An 18,404-nucleotide genomic window follows, 5' to 3' on the forward strand; every position below is an offset into this window, starting at 1 on the left:
TAGTGGTTTGATTTTGGTCAACTTTCATGCTACGACAGCACACATAATCAACATGGCGGAGACCGTGCCTGAACAATCTGTGTTGAACGATACTGAAAATGCAACAGCTGGTAATGGAACCGGCAAAATTCCAGCAACTCCTGAGGGGATGGCCATTGCCTACGGAAGTTTGTTCCTGATGGCTGTACTGCCCATATTTATTGGATCATTCCGTTCCGTCACATACCATAAGGAACAGAAGGTACGAATCATCCGCTTTCGGATTTCCCAACCAACAACCAACTGGCACCGGTCCTGGCCCGAGTTCAGTTAGCAGTAGATCTAGTTTAGACTCTAGATCTAGATAAATCTAAGACAGGCCCATGTTTAATATTCAAGAAAAAGGTGGTAAGATTGTAGCCTACCACCGGTAACCGCTTGTCCGAACTACTGTCACTATGGTGCCCCTGGGCCTGACTGGCAGCCTGATGCCTGGACTGGTTGTCCGCTATTCTTCTTCAGTCAGGCTGTCAGAACTCCCCAGGGCTCTTTGGAAGTTCCTTTCCCGATTGTTGACATAATAAAGAAGTGATTGCTAAGGACAAAAGTGGCCATGTAGGCTAAATGAACCTTACCACCTCTCTATTCTTCTAGCAATGCCAATCGGGCTTTCCCGCGAGTTGAAAATTTGGTCCCCGTTTACGGGCGATTTTGCGGACCCGGCCGAAGCGTAGGTGACTAACTTTGTCAACCTCGGTCTGCTCTATTTCCGAACCAATCCGAATGAAACTCGGCAACCAATCAGAAAATAGGGCAAACTAATGATATGTTGACGTTGAAGTTCGTACACATAAATTAGCAATGACAATGAAAAATTAAATTTTCATCCAAATTGCTTAAAAATGGGCTTAAATGAAACTAGAGTAAATTCTAAGAACTGTGGTTTTTAAATTTTAAAAATCCATTGATAAATAAAAAAGTTATTGGGATTTTTGTTTGCAAAATGTTGGAGGACCTTCATATATAGGAAAAAATCGCCAAAATGTGGGACATGTTTTGATGTATTTTGAGGAAAAACTGTTCATAAGTCAGTAATGAATTGGAGCATATGAATGAAACTTGACATCTCCATGTGATTTTTAGTGCCAAATCTAGTTCTGCTATTACTTTTTCGTTGTCTTCATTACTTTGGATCTTAAAGACTGATATTTGCGTGAAATTTGTTGAATTGCGTGACATCGTTTTTACCGTGACGCGATCACCCCTTCTAAAACTCAGTAAAGCGCTATCGGGAAAACCCGCGATGTAGTCATCGGTGACCCATTTGGTTATAGGCTGCCAATCACATGCCGCCTAGCGATCACGCGCCTCTTGCATGCCGGCACCTCGCGTTTGGAATGCGCGATTAAGTTTCTAGATCTAGTGTTTTATCAATGGGTGGGTGGTAATTTTAAGTTGGTACGGAAAATCTACTAAACGCAGAGATCTGAAATTTTACAGCAATAAAGAAGACATGTGGGGCGCTTGTGTGGTCGGCGATCAACCCGCAGCTCCGCTTAGTTTTCGAACCGCAGAGGAAATTCTCACAAACACGGCAATATCTCCGGTTCTAGTAATCGTTCGGGATTGTACGCTGGCATGTCGTTAGTTTAACCTTTCCTCTGGTTGGTTGCCGAGTTTCATTTATTTTCGTCCAGGAGTTTTCCCGTAACTAAACTTAGAAGAGAGTCACTTCTGATTCCGAGCAGCCCAAAAAATACCCCTCGCGCGGAGGCCGATTTCCGGCACAAGGCGCAGCGGGCGATTGGCATTGCTACATAAATTAACCTATACTTTTGGTGTCGGGAACACTTTCGTATCGTGTACACCGAAAGCTATAAGGAGTTTGAATTTCAACGCCGAGATGGTAATAGATCTATCTATCCTCTATAGTGTGCTCAAATTTGAACGTTCTGTGTCAAGTAGTTGTTTAAACCCGATCATAAATGCACGACTACCCCCCTATCCAAAGCGGCTTCGCACGGAGACCGGCCATTTTCCCCTCACTCTTGTGGCAAATGTATGTGACCTACAAATCCCCGCATGACTATTCCGGGCCCGTTCATTGGTCACTTGAAATAGGGCAATGGCGGGCGCGCGCATCCGGTTGTTTTTCTCTCTATTCCCCTGTAACATCGCAATGGGGGTATTCCGAGGCGAGGTTTTCTCGTCTAGGGGTGTTCGCGTCTCAACGGGGAAAAATAATTTTTAATTGTACAGCATGCTAGATTGAATTAACTTATCTTTTACGGTTGGCATGGTCTAAAGTCATCATAAAAAGCTTTGCAATTATTTAGTCACGCTGCCCACATATATTCTTAAAGATCCCATGTTGTGATACGATGCTATAAATAAAATGGACTCATCCCGACACCCCTTTTTCGCAAAATCGTAATATGTACACCACAATTTTAATTATAACAAAATAACTACGAAATTGGTAGTAAATCTGACTGCAGAAATGATTTCTACACTCAAAAACACATCGGGTAGCCAAGTTTCTCTCAAACACTCCGATTAGTTACCGAGATATCGTCGATTTTCTTACAGAATCTGCTACAGCATGGTCCACTTTTTAGGAGTATTTTCCTATATATGTGGGTCATCCATATTTGGCCGACCTTTACAACCCCATAACTTTTTTATTTATGAACTGATTCTCAAAATTCAAGAAGCATTTATAATTCTTAGAATTGAAAATTCTTTCTTAGGTACCAAAAGGGCAAAAGTGAAAATTTAAATTTTCATTGGCATTGCTATCTATTCTCACCCCAGATGAGAATAGTGTAGGCGAGTCTTAAATTGTGGGTTCACCGTGATAGCCAAAGCCAAGATCTAAATCTAGATCTAGTTACCGTTCACTGCACAGATTTCTACTACTACTAAGTTTAGAATTCTGTGGTTCACCCTGAACAAACGTTCCAGCGCTCTTCTGTTTAAAGTGTGCAATTTTGTCTGTGGGCAGTGAGAGAGAAAGAGGGGGGGGGAGAGAGGAGTAGTGCGAGAACTTCCAGGCAAAACAAAATGGCGACCCGTGTCGTTCGACTCCATTCGAAAAGTTAAATAGCCGTAGCATCTTTGTAGACGACCAAATTAATTTACTTTTGTGTTTTAACATCATTTTTTATCTTTTTAAAATTATCATTTTGATCGTCCACACCGATAGATATAGACAGTAGGCCTATTCAGAAAGAGACAGAGAGGAGGAGTAGATCTTGCAAGAACTTCCGGGCAAAACAAAATGGCGACCCGCATAGTTCGGCTGGATTCGAAAGGTGAAATAGCCGTAGCATTTTTGTAGACAACCAAATTATAATGTCATTTTGGAAGGACTTCTGTAACGAGCGACCGCCCCTACAAACATATTATGAATAAAGAGGAGACTTAACCCTACCCTAAACCCTCACTCTACCCCAAACCTTTATAAACTTAAACCTTACCCCTAACCCTACCTCAAACCCGGCCCCTACTCCTATCACATACCCATCTGTTCTACTCTGTCTCATAGTGGTCGCTCATTATGGAAGTCCTCCCGTCATTTTTTCTTTGCTTTTGTTAAATTTGATTATCCACACCGATAGACAGTATTCCGAAATTAGGAAACACTCGTCTTGTTTCACGCCGGGTGAGAATAGAAAACACTGGCAAGTCTCAAGCGGGGTGAGAGGTTGATCGTATTTTTGTTCTCACCCCGGATGAGGATAGCCACTTCCTAGCCCCAGTAATATTTACCTGCCTTTTTGTTTGTATAAAAAATATTTTTTAGCTATATAACCTACCCCCTCCCCCCTTCCTCAATCTTCACGTTTACATGGCAAATTATCAGTTTCAAAATGGCTGCCAATGGAACGGGAAGGCAATTTCCAAAGAGCGCCGAGCTCCCCTACTCACTTTCCTATGTCCTCACCCTTCGACTGTAAACTACCGACTGACGTCTCTTACAGGGGTTTTCAGTCGTCACGACCATGCCTTTTGACACACGACCTGATACCTTGATGCTAATTGGTCAATCTAATCACGTGGTCCACTATTCGTTACTACTTAAGAATGTGGGTCCCGTTTGAGGATACTAGTTTTGACCCCACGGATGATTACTTCTGGTTCTAAGCGATTACTTCTTGATGCGCATGCCGGTATGGAGAGGCATATCAAACCTAATTGCATAAAACATCAAATTATGGTCAAATTCATGGGGGGCATGCCCCCTGAACACCCCCACCCCCCCTTGTTACCTCCCTTGCCTTGTTAGAAACAAGTGAAATTTTACTGCTCATTTTGTAGCCTTTGCTAGATCTACTGATAAAACATCGATTCTCACTGAAATTAAAACTGAAAACATTATATTTGTCACTTGAGAGCTGAGAGGGAAGATTTCATGAAACATTTTAATTTTATTTATAAATTAAAGCATCTTGCTTTTCTCAAATGCAAAATGGATTGGCAATTGTATAAAGTTGAATTAACTAAATGAGGGGTTAAAGGTAAGGGAAGACCTAGGTCGGCGATCCCAGACAATATCGATACAATTTTTCACACCATCCAACTTTTGTTTTTTGCGGAAAAACATCCTTTGACATCTGTTCTATCGGGTCACAATGACGATACTGTTGAGAATACGCCCTAAATGACCTAAAAGAGTGTTTGAAGAAAAGTGCAAATTGCACAAAAAATCATTTTAAAAATCCCTTTTCTGTTTTTCTCAAAATCTACTTTTTGACATAGGTGACCTTCTTGGTGGAAGGAGTTTTCAAAAACTGCTTTTATATATTAAGCTAGAAGCTTCAAATTTGGCGTATATGTGCTTTAAGATCTATTCTGAGGATCTATGTGAGGGAATTGGGAAATATTGGTAACTTGTGGAAATATTCAAATTTTTTGTAATATGTACCCAAAATTTCGTCAAATGACTCTCAGGGGCCCATTGACTCTGGGTTCACTCTTTTATTTTTAAAGATTAAGTCAAAATCTTCACATAGATCCACAGTTCATATAGGTTTGTACTTGTGAGCCAAATTTCAGGCTGATGTTTCAATATTTACTATGAAATTTTTCTGCACTAAATAACTGGTTTGAAAATTCAAGATGGCAGCCACAGAGACCCATTTTTCAGAAAAAATCGACAAATTCACCCGTAGTACATCCTATTTTCCTATGAACTTCTTGCACAATTACATGAAAATAAATAAAAGTCATTCGTTTAGAAAATTTTTACAGGAGAGTACGTCTCCCCTTAAAGAATGAGCAAAGCTATGTGGAAGTACTATCACTTACCCTTCTTCCTGCCCTATCCAACCTTCTTTACTTCTTGATCTTGTTTCACATAGAGTACTACCAACTTTCAAATGCGCCAACCCCTTGTCTAGATACAGACAGAAGATGCAAAGGTTTGTGCCAGTTGTTACGTGGTCACATCCCGTGATTTCATAATGGAAAAAGAAATGGGGTGGAAAAAGTGGGTAGCGTCACTAATGGACATCAAAATCTACGATGTGCACTATTACAGAACGTAAAGGCTTGTACGTGAGCTCTATTGGAGTGGGTGAATCACAAGGTGGTTTTCTGTTTTGTCTCCCTAACATGGTCAGAATATTATTTAAAACGATGTTTTACAATGTTCCATCTTGCCCCTGACTTACTTGAAGGTCTCGTACAGAAGATCATGTCCTACAGATGAACAATGGAGGTAACCAGGTAACTCATTAATAGGAGAAGCTTCAGTAGGAGCTGCGTGGTCCCTTTGCTGTCTGCCTTTGTTTCCTGATGACCATTTTCTTAGACACAGACCTCAGTAGCCAGCCAAATGATTGTGCTGTGTCGCAGTATAAATTTCCCATCAAACCCCCACTTCATCGACTGCTACCATAAAATTTTTCTTGAAAAAAACCCAATAATTGTGTCAGCAACATTTTGTTATTGATAATCTAGTTTTAGAAGCTTTATATTTAATGCTATCACTGGGAAACTTGATTTGGCATAGAGTTAAAAGTTTAGTGGTCAATTTAGATAGTAAGCCAGTAAGGTTGCATAATTAAAACTGGATTTAACAGCAATTTGTTCAGTATTATTTTAAAAAAAAACTAACTCCCCCCCGCCTATCCTGTTTCAAATGTGCTTGATTGTGCGGAGATCTATTGTGACGTGTTTGATTGCAGTTATATCGTACAGGAACAAGAAACAGTTGACTGTGGTCATCATGATGCACAAAAAAACATGGTTGGTTCGTCTTCACTTTGTTACCTTTTAATTTTTATTTTACTTCCCTCCCCTCCCATCAGGACTCAGGAGAGAAGCCAGACACAATGTCCCATAAGGATGCGGCGATGTTCCCTCTCATTGCAAGCTGTGCTCTATTTGGGATCTATCTTGTTTTTCAGGTAAATAGCACTGCAATTTGTTGTACAAATGTAAAGGTTAGAATCTTTTAGTGGTTGTTTTTTGGTAAACAAATCTTGTGAGAGTGCCCTTTGTCTTTTTCTTTTGATTGAGGGAAGTGTATTCTAATTTTTAAGGTTTTCATCTTCATTGCCATTTGTCTTTATTTTGTTGTCCCCCCCCCAATAATTTCCCTATTTTTAATATTTTTTTGCAATGAGTATTATGTATTTTAAAACAATTTGAGTTTTTAAAATTATGTTCTCTCTGACTTGATAGTTCTGTAGTTTTCATTTTGTTTTTCTTGCTTGGCACATTTCTGTATTGATTACTGTCCCTTTTTCCCCCCAGATATTTTCTAAAGAACACATCAACCTCCTGCTTACAGCATATTTCTTCTTCCTTGGGGTTTTGGCTCTCACACATATTGCTGGGTGAGTTTTTGTAAGCAATTATTTCCGTAAAGTCTAAGATAAAAATGTTATTTGAAAGAAACTCTATCCAGATGCCTTCTGTCTCTGTTTATGGGTTTTTGTTGTTCATGCCTTTGTACAGAACGTTCGGTTAGTCGCTTTTTTAAGGACTAGTGGGTTAACCCAGATTTTGGGGGTTTCCAGAAATCTTGACCTACACCAAAAGTGGGCTACCTAAAGGAGAAGTTTGGTTTCATTGGTGTGTATATTTGTTCGGTTATAGAGAAAACTCTCCTTTTATTTTAAAGAAACTGAACAAGGGGCAAAAACTTTATCTTCAATTTTCTCAAAACAGCATTTTTTGGGATAGCCCCCTTGTACTTAAAAGTGACCAGTTATGCCACTGGCCGACATGAAAAAGACATCCTCGTGTATGGTTATCGTTGATTGAACTAATGTGATAGTGTACATTGGTGGGTACTTGACAAGATAAGAATTAACAGGATTGATGTTGCTAATCTTGTGGCAAGCAGCTCAGTTGGGAATGAGGATTTTTTTCATGTGCAATATTGTCTGTTCTTATTCTAATTCATTATGATCTGTTATTATTTTGTGTAAATTGTAATTCTTTATTTTTTTGCTTTTGTTACAGTCCCTTCATCAGCAAGTTGCTGGCTGGTGCTTTCCCAAATCAAGATTATCACTTGTTACTTACTCAGGGGAAAGGAGAAAAAAAAGAAGGTGTGTGTGGCCTCATGACAACCAAATTGTTTCAAATGTTGTTACTGTTGTTTAAGACAACTGGCTGAAAATGTGTCATACACTTATTTATGTAATAATTATTATTAATGATTATTAATGTGGGAGATATAATGAGTGTACTCCTGTTTTTTAATAATTTTTTTCTTGTGCTTGATACAGGTGTAAAAGTTGCAAAATTGTGTATTATTAGTAATTGTAATCATATTATCGAGTATTGATATTTAAATTACTCCATAACATTGAGTGTTCCTGATCAGGTTTTGAAAAGAAAGGCTTGTTTAAAGTACTGTTTAACTTCAGTTTGATTTTTCATGTTCCTGCTTAACCAGTCCAGCTTGTACAGTGGCGAAACTAGCAATTCATCGACCTTCTGATAAGACTGGCTAACCCCAGTGGAATAGATTTTTCAGAAGCAAAATTATCATTTTGTTTCATCACAGCAGTCTGAAGACTGGGGGGTTGATTGGCTTCATTTATAATGTTTTAGGAGCATTCAGACCTGTCTTTGACTGAGTCTACGAAATTGATAAAATTTATCAGTGATTTGTCAAACATAATTTTAAAGATGTTTTTGGAGTGAACCTGTCTTACCTGAGGGTGACGAATTCTTCTTATTAGAATTCTTTGCAATTTGTGTGCTTGGTATTATTTAGATGAAAAATGATCATTAAAAAAATCTGATTTCTTAAATAATAGTATTTAAGGTGTCATTTTCAGTGAAATCTTGGTTTGATTCTCAGATCTAGTCAACTACGAGTTTGACCGCAGAGATATGGTGAGCTTACTCGTGTGTGGAGTTATTGGAGTCTGGTATCTATGGAAGAAGGTGAGTAAACATCGTAGATTTATGGAAAATGTGATTGTGTTTCCCGTTGTAGTAACTTGGGTTTCTTGACAGAGAAAAATTGAGTTTTGCAGATTCTATGAAAAAGGCAGCAATGTCCAGAGTAGACGACATTTCTTTGTTGGTGCTTGTGTTTATGTGGATGGCAGGTGTTATTGATTTTTCCTACTTTTCTACTATCCTTCCCTTGTTTTTGCTTGTTGGTCATGTTTGTTTTTTTCCAAGTTCTGAATTTTCAAATATTCAATTTATGTTCTTTGTTTTAAGCTCAAATGAATAGTGCTTATGAACTTCCTGTTGATTAAAGAGCACTGAAATAACATTGAAGTTTTTTTCTTTGAGTTTGGTAAGTTTTACGGTGCTCGCACTCGCGACTGTGTATGAGGTCGTATGAGTTTTGAGCTTGTTGAAGTTTTTACACTTTTTTTTGGGGGGGGGGGTGATTATAGTTAATAGGGTAAAGTCACAGTATGAATTAAAGAATTTAAATGCCTTATATTCCTTCTACCCTCTAAAAGAAAGGATATCAATTCCCCAAAATGGTCTTAAAAAAACAAAATCTATGTTCATTGTTTATTAAGCTCAAATGATTATTGCTTATAAACCTTGTGCCATTAAAGATCATGGAATGTAACTTTGGAAAACTTTCCTTCATGTCTTTGCAGCACTGGATTGCCAACAACCTGTTTGGTCTGGCATTCTCCATCAATGGCGTGGAGCTGCTCTCCCTCAACAGAGTCAGCACTGGCTGCATTCTACTCGGGGGACTCTTCGTCTACGACATCTTCTGGGTTAGTATTAGTGGTGGGCCCTAATTGATATCAGTACTTGTTAAGGGTGATTCCCTTCCTAAATACCTAAGTATTTTCGTCGCTTAGTACTTATTGATATTACAATTTTGTAATGTTAAGAAAGTCTATTTTGCTGTCTGAAGCTCATTGCATTTATGTCTAATGTGTTTCTGTTGTCTCTTCTGTTGCGTACAAAGTATCAAGGCTCGGGGAAAAAAAAGCCAACTGAAAATGTTCTTTTGAGTAAATTATGCATAATAGCTTACATTAAACAATTTTTGTTGACTGGGTTTTCTTCATTGATAAAGTAATTGATATTGGTTGGTATTGACTAGTACCTACTACTATTATGCACTGGTTTCTAACTCAACCCGAGTCGAAAAATTGCTACTCATAAGTTTTCAACTGGACCACAACACAAGTGGCAGAAAAAAATACTGCTTTAATGTTCAACCAGGCCACAACTGGTAGAAAAAAATACTACTTTAGTGTTCAACCAGGCCACAACTGGTAGAAAAAAATACTACTTTTGTGTTCCATTAAGCTACAACTGGCAGAAAAAAAATACAGCGCTTCTATTCAGTCTGACCACAACTAGAAAAAAATATATGCTATGTTAGTGTTTAAAACCTGGACACGCTGGCTGTCCAGTAAAAAAAGCAGAAAACATAATCAATCAGTCTTTTGTCTTTCTTGCCAAATGTGGCTGCAGTTGTGATGATTCTTTTTTAACATTTCTACATTTTGTTTCTTTTACAGGTATTTGGGACCAATGTAATGGTGACAGTCGCTAAGTCATTCGAAGCTCCCATCAAATGTAAGTGCATTTAGAGGGTAATTCAATTCAGAGAGCATTCTTTTAGTGGCGTTTTCTGTTCCCTATTAATTCTTGTCGCTGTAATAGCATTCCAGAGGGCGGGGGGTTGGAGGGCACCACCGGTAGGTCCTACTTCTTTACTTTCCCTCTATTGTTTCTGACTGTCTCTCTGTTTTACCTTTTCCCAGCCCTAGATCTAAATGACCATTATTGTGTCGATGTGCTTCTTTTTACTCAAACAAACAGACCGGAATTCCAGAGGTATTGTCCTTATTAATCATGTAGCAAGACTTTATCTGTTGCAGAGTTTAACAGCAAAACAACGGAAAATTTATATAAAGTGTATTATTCTGTGTTGATTTTTTTTTCTTCCAGTGGTGTTCCCCCAGGACCTTCTAGAACATGGTCTGTCAGCTGACAACTTCGCCATGCTGGGTCTGGGCGACATTGTCATCCCAGGGATCTTCATTGCTCTGCTACTCCGATTTGACCTCAGGTGAGCCAATGCACACTTCACTTCACACGCACTAAAACAAGAATGGTTTTCAGGTAGTGTGTGGTTAGTTGCATTGACGTTGGGTTGGGGGTTTTTTTCTGCCGTTTTCTTCTTTCAGTGTCTTAAATGGCAGATTTTGAAAGAAGATGTTTTCATTTACACACTCTCACACACACGCATGTAAACACACACACACACACACACACACACACACACACACACACACATGTATCAAGACTGACATTTGAACACTCCTTTCTATAATCTTTTAATAAAATTGACATTCCCTGTTGTAATAGTATTTTAAAAAATTTGTAACAGTCGGGATAGCCTTTACTGAATCAGCATTTTTTGGATCTTATATGGGGTGCCCACTACGGATGGAATCGGCCGATTGGCACTCTGCCTCCTCAAAAACAAACGTGTTTGTTTTCAGTTTCAGGCGATCGAGTCGGGCGATTGACCCGATCCAGCCGTAGTGGGCACCCCGTATTAGTAGACTTGTTTTGTAAAGAGGGGGGTTATATTTGTGTGTGTGTGTAACCATTACATTATTTTCTCTCATGGTCCTATTCTTTGTCCTTTTTCAGCTTAAAAAGACAAAGCAAACTGTACTTCTACGCAGGGTTTGTGGCCTACTGTCTGGGTCTGGGCACCACAATATTCATCATGCACTTCTTCAAACACGCGCAGGTTTGTTGCTCTAGAATCTTCCATACACGCCTGCTGGGTTTAGCTGTCCGAAGTCAGCTTTGTGGCTATGTCTCTCTTGTTGAGGCACTATGGATGTTTATGGGGTCAAAGATTGAATTTAAGTTTGACATTAGGAGGGGGTTCCTGTGTTCTTCATGCTCAGTTATTTTTTTGTATTTTGTCAAAAGAAAATGGTGCTCTGATGTGGTTTATTCTTTCTTTCTTATCAAACATCTATCATGTTTCTCTTTCTCCTCTTTCATTTTACTCTATTTTAACACCTCTAACCTTCAGCTCCGAGATTACCAATATATTTGTGTTGGAGGTGACGTAAAACTCTTACTAAAACTAAGAAATGAATGGGGGGGGGGGGGGGGGGTGCTTTGTCCTTCATGTTAACCTGAATTTTATGTGCTGATAATAAGGGAAGGGGGGGGGGGGTCCTGCCTTTAAAGCAAAGGCGTACATTTTTTGGTTATTTGGTTTTGTTGATTACATTGACAGGTGTTTTATATGGGATCAGTCTCTTGTCAGTCAAAAGTCTAACGTGTGGCAGATCTTTTCTTTACAGTGGGGCTCGAAATAGTTGACTAGCAGTTGAAATCAAATAGTTCTGCTGTCTTATTTTTTGTCCAACCAATTAACACTAGAATTTTCCCTCTTGTTCAGTGATATGAATATTTGTAGAAAATAAAACTCTTCTGGAAAAAAAAGGAACATTAAGGCCTAGCAGAATCTGCCATGTGTGTGTGGATCCAGTTTTACCAATGGTATTGTCTCTGTTTTCAGCCTGCTTTGTTGTACCTAGTACCTGCCTGCCTCGGACTTCCCACGTTTGTAGCGCTAATCAAAGGAGACATCAAAGCAATGTTCAAGTGAGTTTCCTGGCTTCTTCCATTAGAGTACAGTGGCTTTTCAAAGCATTTGACTTATTGTTCAACTGATCTCACCTTGCAGTCACATGAATCATTCATGTCAGCGAGATCAAATACTTGTGTTGATAGTGAATGGGATGCTCTAGCACTAAGCATGAGCAAAAACAATTTTTGTCAAGCTGTTTTTTAAATTCAAATGTTATAGTCACTTGAAGTTGAGAAGTCAGAAACACAGTTTAAGGCAACACAGTTTGTCTGATTGATGTCTCTGAACAGCTGAGTGTGACAAGCGACTCTTTTATTTTCATTTTGTTAGACATTATATTGTCATTGCTGTCTGTGTGATGATCCAACATCTGTTGACGCGGGTGGTCGGCGAGTGCTCTGGTGTGGTTTGCTCTTTCTTTCCTATCAAACATCTATCGTCGTTACATCTCCTCCTTCTTTTCTTTGTATGTTTTTTTCTAATATAACACCTCTAATCTCTGACCCATATCCTGACCTATTTGTGTCACAAATGCCATAAAACTCTTACTGAAACTACTGAAACTAAAAGTCTGTGTGATGAAATGGACATTTGTTTGACCTTTTTTTTTTTGTCTGTCTGCACTTCCAGCTATGAAGACCACGCTGAGGTGTCAGCCAAAGAGGAATCTCAAAAGGACAAATGATGTCCCTGGATAGCCCAACACTCGGAGCTGCCATCTACACCTGTTGTTGGAGACAAGCATGTTGAGACTATTCTGCTGCTTCTCAGTTTGGTCAAATTGTCAACATCAAAATGTCCCCCTTCTCCCCTATCCCCCTCCCCTCCCCTTTGCCTGTCCTCCTCGGCTGCCACAACTTTCCTGGCACTTTGCTGACATAGCTCAAAGCTAGCTGCTGCTGCTGCTGTGTAGAATTATAATTTATGCCCAAAGATATCTTGAAAGTTCTCTAATTATCATTTTTCATATATCCTCATGAAAGCTGTCATTAGGATGAGCATTGTCTACTTCTGTGAACACGGCTATGTTCTTTACAGTATTGTCTGCAAGCATTAAATGCCCAAATTAGAGTTACACCTATTTAGGGAACGACTAAGGGCTGTCTTTATTAGCTCAGGTTCACATTTAGGCTGACCTTGTGCTAAATTTACCAGGGGTTTGTTGGAGATTTTTTTTTTTTTTCATTCGAATTAGTGCTTAAATGGGGAAATAATAAAACAGTACTGATAAATCAAATCACCGTTTACCTCATGCTTTTAAACTGTGTATGCTAGTACTCTCATTTGTTGTGGTCACACACACACGCACATACACAATATCTTTGTGCAACATCTTTATATTCTGTTTAGAAGTTCTCAGTAGTTTAACTTGTTTCATTTTCTTCTATCTGCTCCAGTCCCTCTATTGTGTGTATTGTAACCTCTGGTTAGATGTTGTCTTGAGAATATTGCAGAATGTCAGTGTCTTCAGTTTACAGCAAGAACACCTGTGTTGGACTCGATTTGATAGACTTGTTCATGTTATTATTGTTATTATTATTATTATTAATTAATTATCATTAAAGTCAGATAAACCATTGGTATTCCACTTTTTTCTTATGACAGGGGAAACAGAATATATGGATGATGTTGTGCTCTGATCATGCAACTGGAAGAATAAGGTCCTTGTTATGAAATCATTTCCAAGATCAATTTGTGGGTCGCAATAAAAATCAGGAGCCAGCATGTGCTAGATATATAGAATAATTATATAAATACGGTGGGCAAACTTCTGTGCCTTGTTTTATCATTTTAACTGAAGGTTTTTTTTTTTTCTTTGGCCTGTTGAAAAATTTTCAAGAGTCCAGTTACACGATTAGAATGTTTCACCATGGGACATGCCATTTGTATTTCACTTTCCTGGGATGTATCACTTTTCTCATGACGAGGAAAGCATAAGCTACTGTACGGGATGGAAATGGAGCTAAGTCTTCTGGTAGCACTTTCATGAATCATTTCCATACGTATTGTTTCCACAGCACCCTGTTTGTGGTGTTTTCTTTTTAATCTTTTGTTGAATACTAATGTTGTTTTAACATTTATAAATTTTTGTGCACACAGAGATGTATTATGTTCCTGTTGTCTTACTGAAACAGCTTTTGTATTTTTTTCTTTCTGTATTTTTAAAGATTATTGAGCTGATCGAGTGTGCATAGTTTTCTTATTTTCTTGAGTGATGAACTATATGCTTTATAAGTTTCTGTTTAGTTGACTGCTTATGACTTTTTGCCATTTTTTCCAGAAAATATTCTGTAAGATAGTCATCATTTCGGTTTTTAGAAACGATCATTATGTATCACGTTTCATCCATGAAGGTTGGAATGGAGATCTGCCTTGTGCGTCAACTGAATACAGGGCAAAGTTTTTAATGTTTTCTGTGTCGATCATGGTCTTCAGACTTTCCAACTGAATGTAGGCTGTGATCTTTTAGTCTTATTCGTTTTGGTGTAGACTTATTCCACGCGGAACGAATTCCTTTGTCATTATTTCACTTGTGAACCAATGGTTTTCTTCTCTTTCTGTTTGTTGCTTGAGAAGCAAGAATGGTTTTGTGTCAATTGTTTCTGAAATGTCCCAAATTCTTAGTGTACTATTTATCTGGCGCTGTATTTCAGCCTATTACATTTTCTGTTTCAGTCTGTTCTTATGAGTTCCGGGATGGTTTTCCTTACTTTGTTCTGTTGCGAAGGGTCTCTTTGTAAAATTCTGTTTGTTTTGAAAAGAAAGTACCTGAAGACTGCAAGGGAAAAAAACAGCTGTCATATTTTGGTGATTTTTGAGAAACGTAAGTTTTAAATTTTGGAACCTCGTATCTTACAAAGGATTGACTTTTCTGCACTATACTTTTCCACTGACAGTGAATGTTTTCTCCCTTTCAGATGTCGTTTTAAATTGAGGTATCATGAATTCACCCTCTGGGCACAACTCAAAATAATAACCAACATCTTTGATTGTCACAATTAGGCGCCTGACCGTCACATGTAGGAGTTTGATTCCCCAGTGGGGAGAATTATTTATCGAGCATCTTGGTCTTACTGCTGTGATCTTGTTTCCCTCTCAGCCTGGGTTGGCCATGACAGGTAGGGTCAGATCCTGCCTTCTAAATTATTTAAACTGTGTCGATTGGGGCATAAAATAAAAAAATAGACTAAATTTGATTTTTTTGTCAAAATGGTAAAAAAAAAATATGACTCTGCCCTTCTTCTTTTTGAAGTTCTTATGCAGTTGCGAGCACAGTAAAACTCTTACGAAGCTAAACTTTTTGTGAAGTCTTTACATTTTTCTTGTGCTGAGGATACTGGATGCATGGTTCACCATTTTGTCTTTAATTTTTACAGTCATAGTTCTGTATCTTATATTTCATCTTTGCTCATTGTTTCTAAGGGTAGTGGGATGTACATTTTGCATTATTTGTGGTGGGTCATTCGTTATTGTTTTGTTTGTTTTATTTTATTTTTTTCAATTGTATGACATTTGAACTTTGTTACATATGATGTTTTAAAGGAAAGAAATTCAGAGCGGACTCGGCGTTTGTACCTCTTTTCTTGTCAGAGGGGAAGGGGATGAGGGGCTGTGACTTGGAGGATCTAACAAACATGACAAGTGATACCAGAGCAAACATTTTTGTCAGTACGTAGATAAGATCAGCAGTTAAGTATTGTTTGGGGCGTAAAACATTACTACTATAATCTGATAACAATGAACTACTCTTCTGCTTCTGTCTCCCTTTGTTTTGCATCGGCCTTCTTTCAGACATAGATCGGGAAATATCACTACATTTAATACGTACATGCGCAAATCCATGACCCTTCTCTCTAGTCTTAGTTGTTCACACACATGCACCGACAAGAATTAAGAATCCCATGATTGTGACTTTCTCTGTTCCGCCAGTGATTGGTTGACGGTGCTAGTGCTAGTAGTACACTCAATGCAGGTGGTCAGAGGCTGTCACTGATTGGTCCTACCTTTTTCTCCTTCTCAGTTGTTTCCGTCTATCTGTTTTACTTTTTCCGTGCACTAAATTACCATTCTTGTGTGTCGATATTCTTCTCTTTCCTATTCCACAGGTAGGTTTAAGTCTTCTCCCATCTCTCTTTCTGGTCTGGTTCTGTCTATCTCAAGTATCTCTGTCTTGCTTCTCCTCCCCTCTTTTTTAAATTTTATCTTTCTCTACTTCAAATACATAAAAGTATGAAATTAAGTATCATGTATGTGTACAATGTACTTCTTTGTGTAATGTAAAATACGCCAAAACTTTTGACAAAAAAGCGCAACAGAAGATAAGACTGATTGAGGCTTTTTAAATTTAGATTTGACATTCATACTCGTTGAAGTTGACTTCAATTTTTCTTGACCATTTTGAATACATGTAGTTCTGAAGAGGTTTGTGGTTACGCCCTTTTCTAGTCTTACCACGTCTCCTCATCTCTATTTGTGTGTCCATGTCTCATTCACAATCGTGATGGAAAATCGGTTAAAAGTAAAGTTTAGCCCCCGTTCCCCTACATCTTCACACATAAAGACAACCACAGCACACTGTTTCCTTTTCCTAGGAAGCATAACCGTAACCCGAAATGTTGCGCACTAGTTTCTAATTACTCTAACAATTCAAAATTTGGGGAGGGGCTATACTTTACTTTAACTGTGAAAATCTACCCATATATTTATTGTGATCTGGTAAAAGTATTTATGTCAACTTCCACAAAAGCTCTTGGCTCTTCCTATTTCTCCCCCTTGTCCAGCCGTTGTTAATTCAGTCGTTTCTGCTGCGTTGTTTTGCGCCAGCTTTTTTTTTTCCATTTGTTGTTGGGTAACGTTTTGCTGAGAGGTTGATGACATGCTGATGTAGAGAGCCGTCTGCTCACTCGTCTGTTTGTGGCCTGTTGTGCTTTGGTCGTTCATTAGGAAAGAAAAAAAATGTGTTGCTGGACCATTTGATGAATTCAATGATAAATAAAGCATTCGCAAGTCCAAGGGGTCGTCGTTGTTGGTTTATTTGATTGAGTTGGTTCATGGTTTTTGTGTGTGGATGGCGGGTGTGCTGTGGTTTGCTCCTTCTTTCCTGTTAAACATCTGTCGTCATTATCTCTCTTTCACTTTCTCCTTCTTTTCTTTGTATTTTATGTGGGTAATAAGCTGGTGCCCAGTGGGTGATTGGCGGATGCTCTGGTGTGGTTTGCTCCTTTTTTTCCCATAAAAAAATCTGTCGTCTCTATCTCCCCTCCTTTTTTGTGTTCGTTACTCTCTTGTAATTGTAACTCCTCAAATCTTCTGCACTTATTTGACCTTGTTGTATTGCAAATGCCGCAAAACTCATACTAAAACTAAAAGCTGGTGTGGTTAGCTCCTTCTTTTTTTTATCAAACATCTAGATATTCTACTTCTTTTATATGTTTGTGACCTGCTATTTCGTTGATGCCTTGATAGTCGAAGCAGACTATGTGCTGTTGAACTAGAGAGGTGAGCAGAGTAAGCCTGATTCCTTGTAAGTGTAAGGACTTCTCTCTTGACATCCACCCCTTGGCGCTCATATGACCTTATACAGTCAGAGCGCCGTAAAATCTCTACTAAAACTAAGCAACATTACCACCATTGCGTCAATGACTCAATGTGCTTTTCTTTACTTTTACTCAGTCAAACAAACTTCGTGCCCTTGTGAAGTCGAGTCCGGCTGACAACCGGAAGTAGGCCTACTTAGCGCTGTCGCTGATTGTGCCGAGATCTAGCCTAATCTCATTCGCTCTCCTCTCCGCCATGTTTCGAGATTGACACTTGTGACTTGTGACAGAACAGTTTTAACCCTATCCGTACGCCTGGGGTCATTTTGTACCCTAGGGGTTGTATTCTTCACATTGTAGAATACTTCAACTTCAAGTGCGAAGATCTTTTCGAAACTTTCAGTATTTCTCAAAAAATCATTTAGACTGACTGCTATGCAAAGAGTACGGATCGGATTAACGATTAAATGTCCTCTTTGGAAAGTGGTGGCACAGAGTTCCCCACGTCGCATGGATACGATAGTAAAACACGACGTACGGATAGGGTTAACACTCAAAGGTTGAATTTTTTTTTCTCTTGTCTTTTTCTATCTGCACAGGCCTAGCTCGCTACAACCAGTAGGAAGCGCATTTGATGCATTTATGAGGGTCTGGGTACGCGGTCCATTTTTCAATTGCGTCAGGAAATACATAAATGTTTTCTTTTTTTAAAAAAGGTAAATTGTAGTGAAGACAAGGGCGAGCACGCGCGCGCGCGCGCGCGCACACACACACACACACACACACACACACACACACAC

At 38.8% G+C, this 18,404-nt stretch overlaps 1 protein-coding gene across 1 annotated transcript; it reads left to right on the top strand.

Annotated features, from left to right (window-relative positions):
- Window positions 1–15: 15 nt before the first annotated feature.
- LOC101859173 (minor histocompatibility antigen H13) lies at window positions 16–17,080 on the top strand. Its single transcript, XM_005098347.3, has 11 exons — window positions 16–241; window positions 6,294–6,392; window positions 6,742–6,824; window positions 7,456–7,544; window positions 8,306–8,391; window positions 9,075–9,200; window positions 9,960–10,017; window positions 10,393–10,513; window positions 11,104–11,206; window positions 11,996–12,081; window positions 12,698–17,080. The coding sequence occupies exons 1-11, from the start codon at window positions 53–55 to the stop codon at window positions 12,750–12,752; spliced, it is 1,095 nt and encodes a 364-aa protein (XP_005098404.1). The 5' UTR covers window positions 16–52; the 3' UTR covers window positions 12,753–17,080.
- The last annotated feature ends 1,324 nt before the right edge of the window (window positions 17,081–18,404 follow it).

The sequence above is a fragment of the Aplysia californica genome, unplaced genomic scaffold, assembly GCF_000002075.1.
Source record: "Aplysia californica isolate F4 #8 unplaced genomic scaffold, AplCal3.0 scaffold00180, whole genome shotgun sequence".
Taxonomy (NCBI): Eukaryota; Metazoa; Mollusca; class Gastropoda; order Aplysiida; family Aplysiidae; genus Aplysia; species Aplysia californica.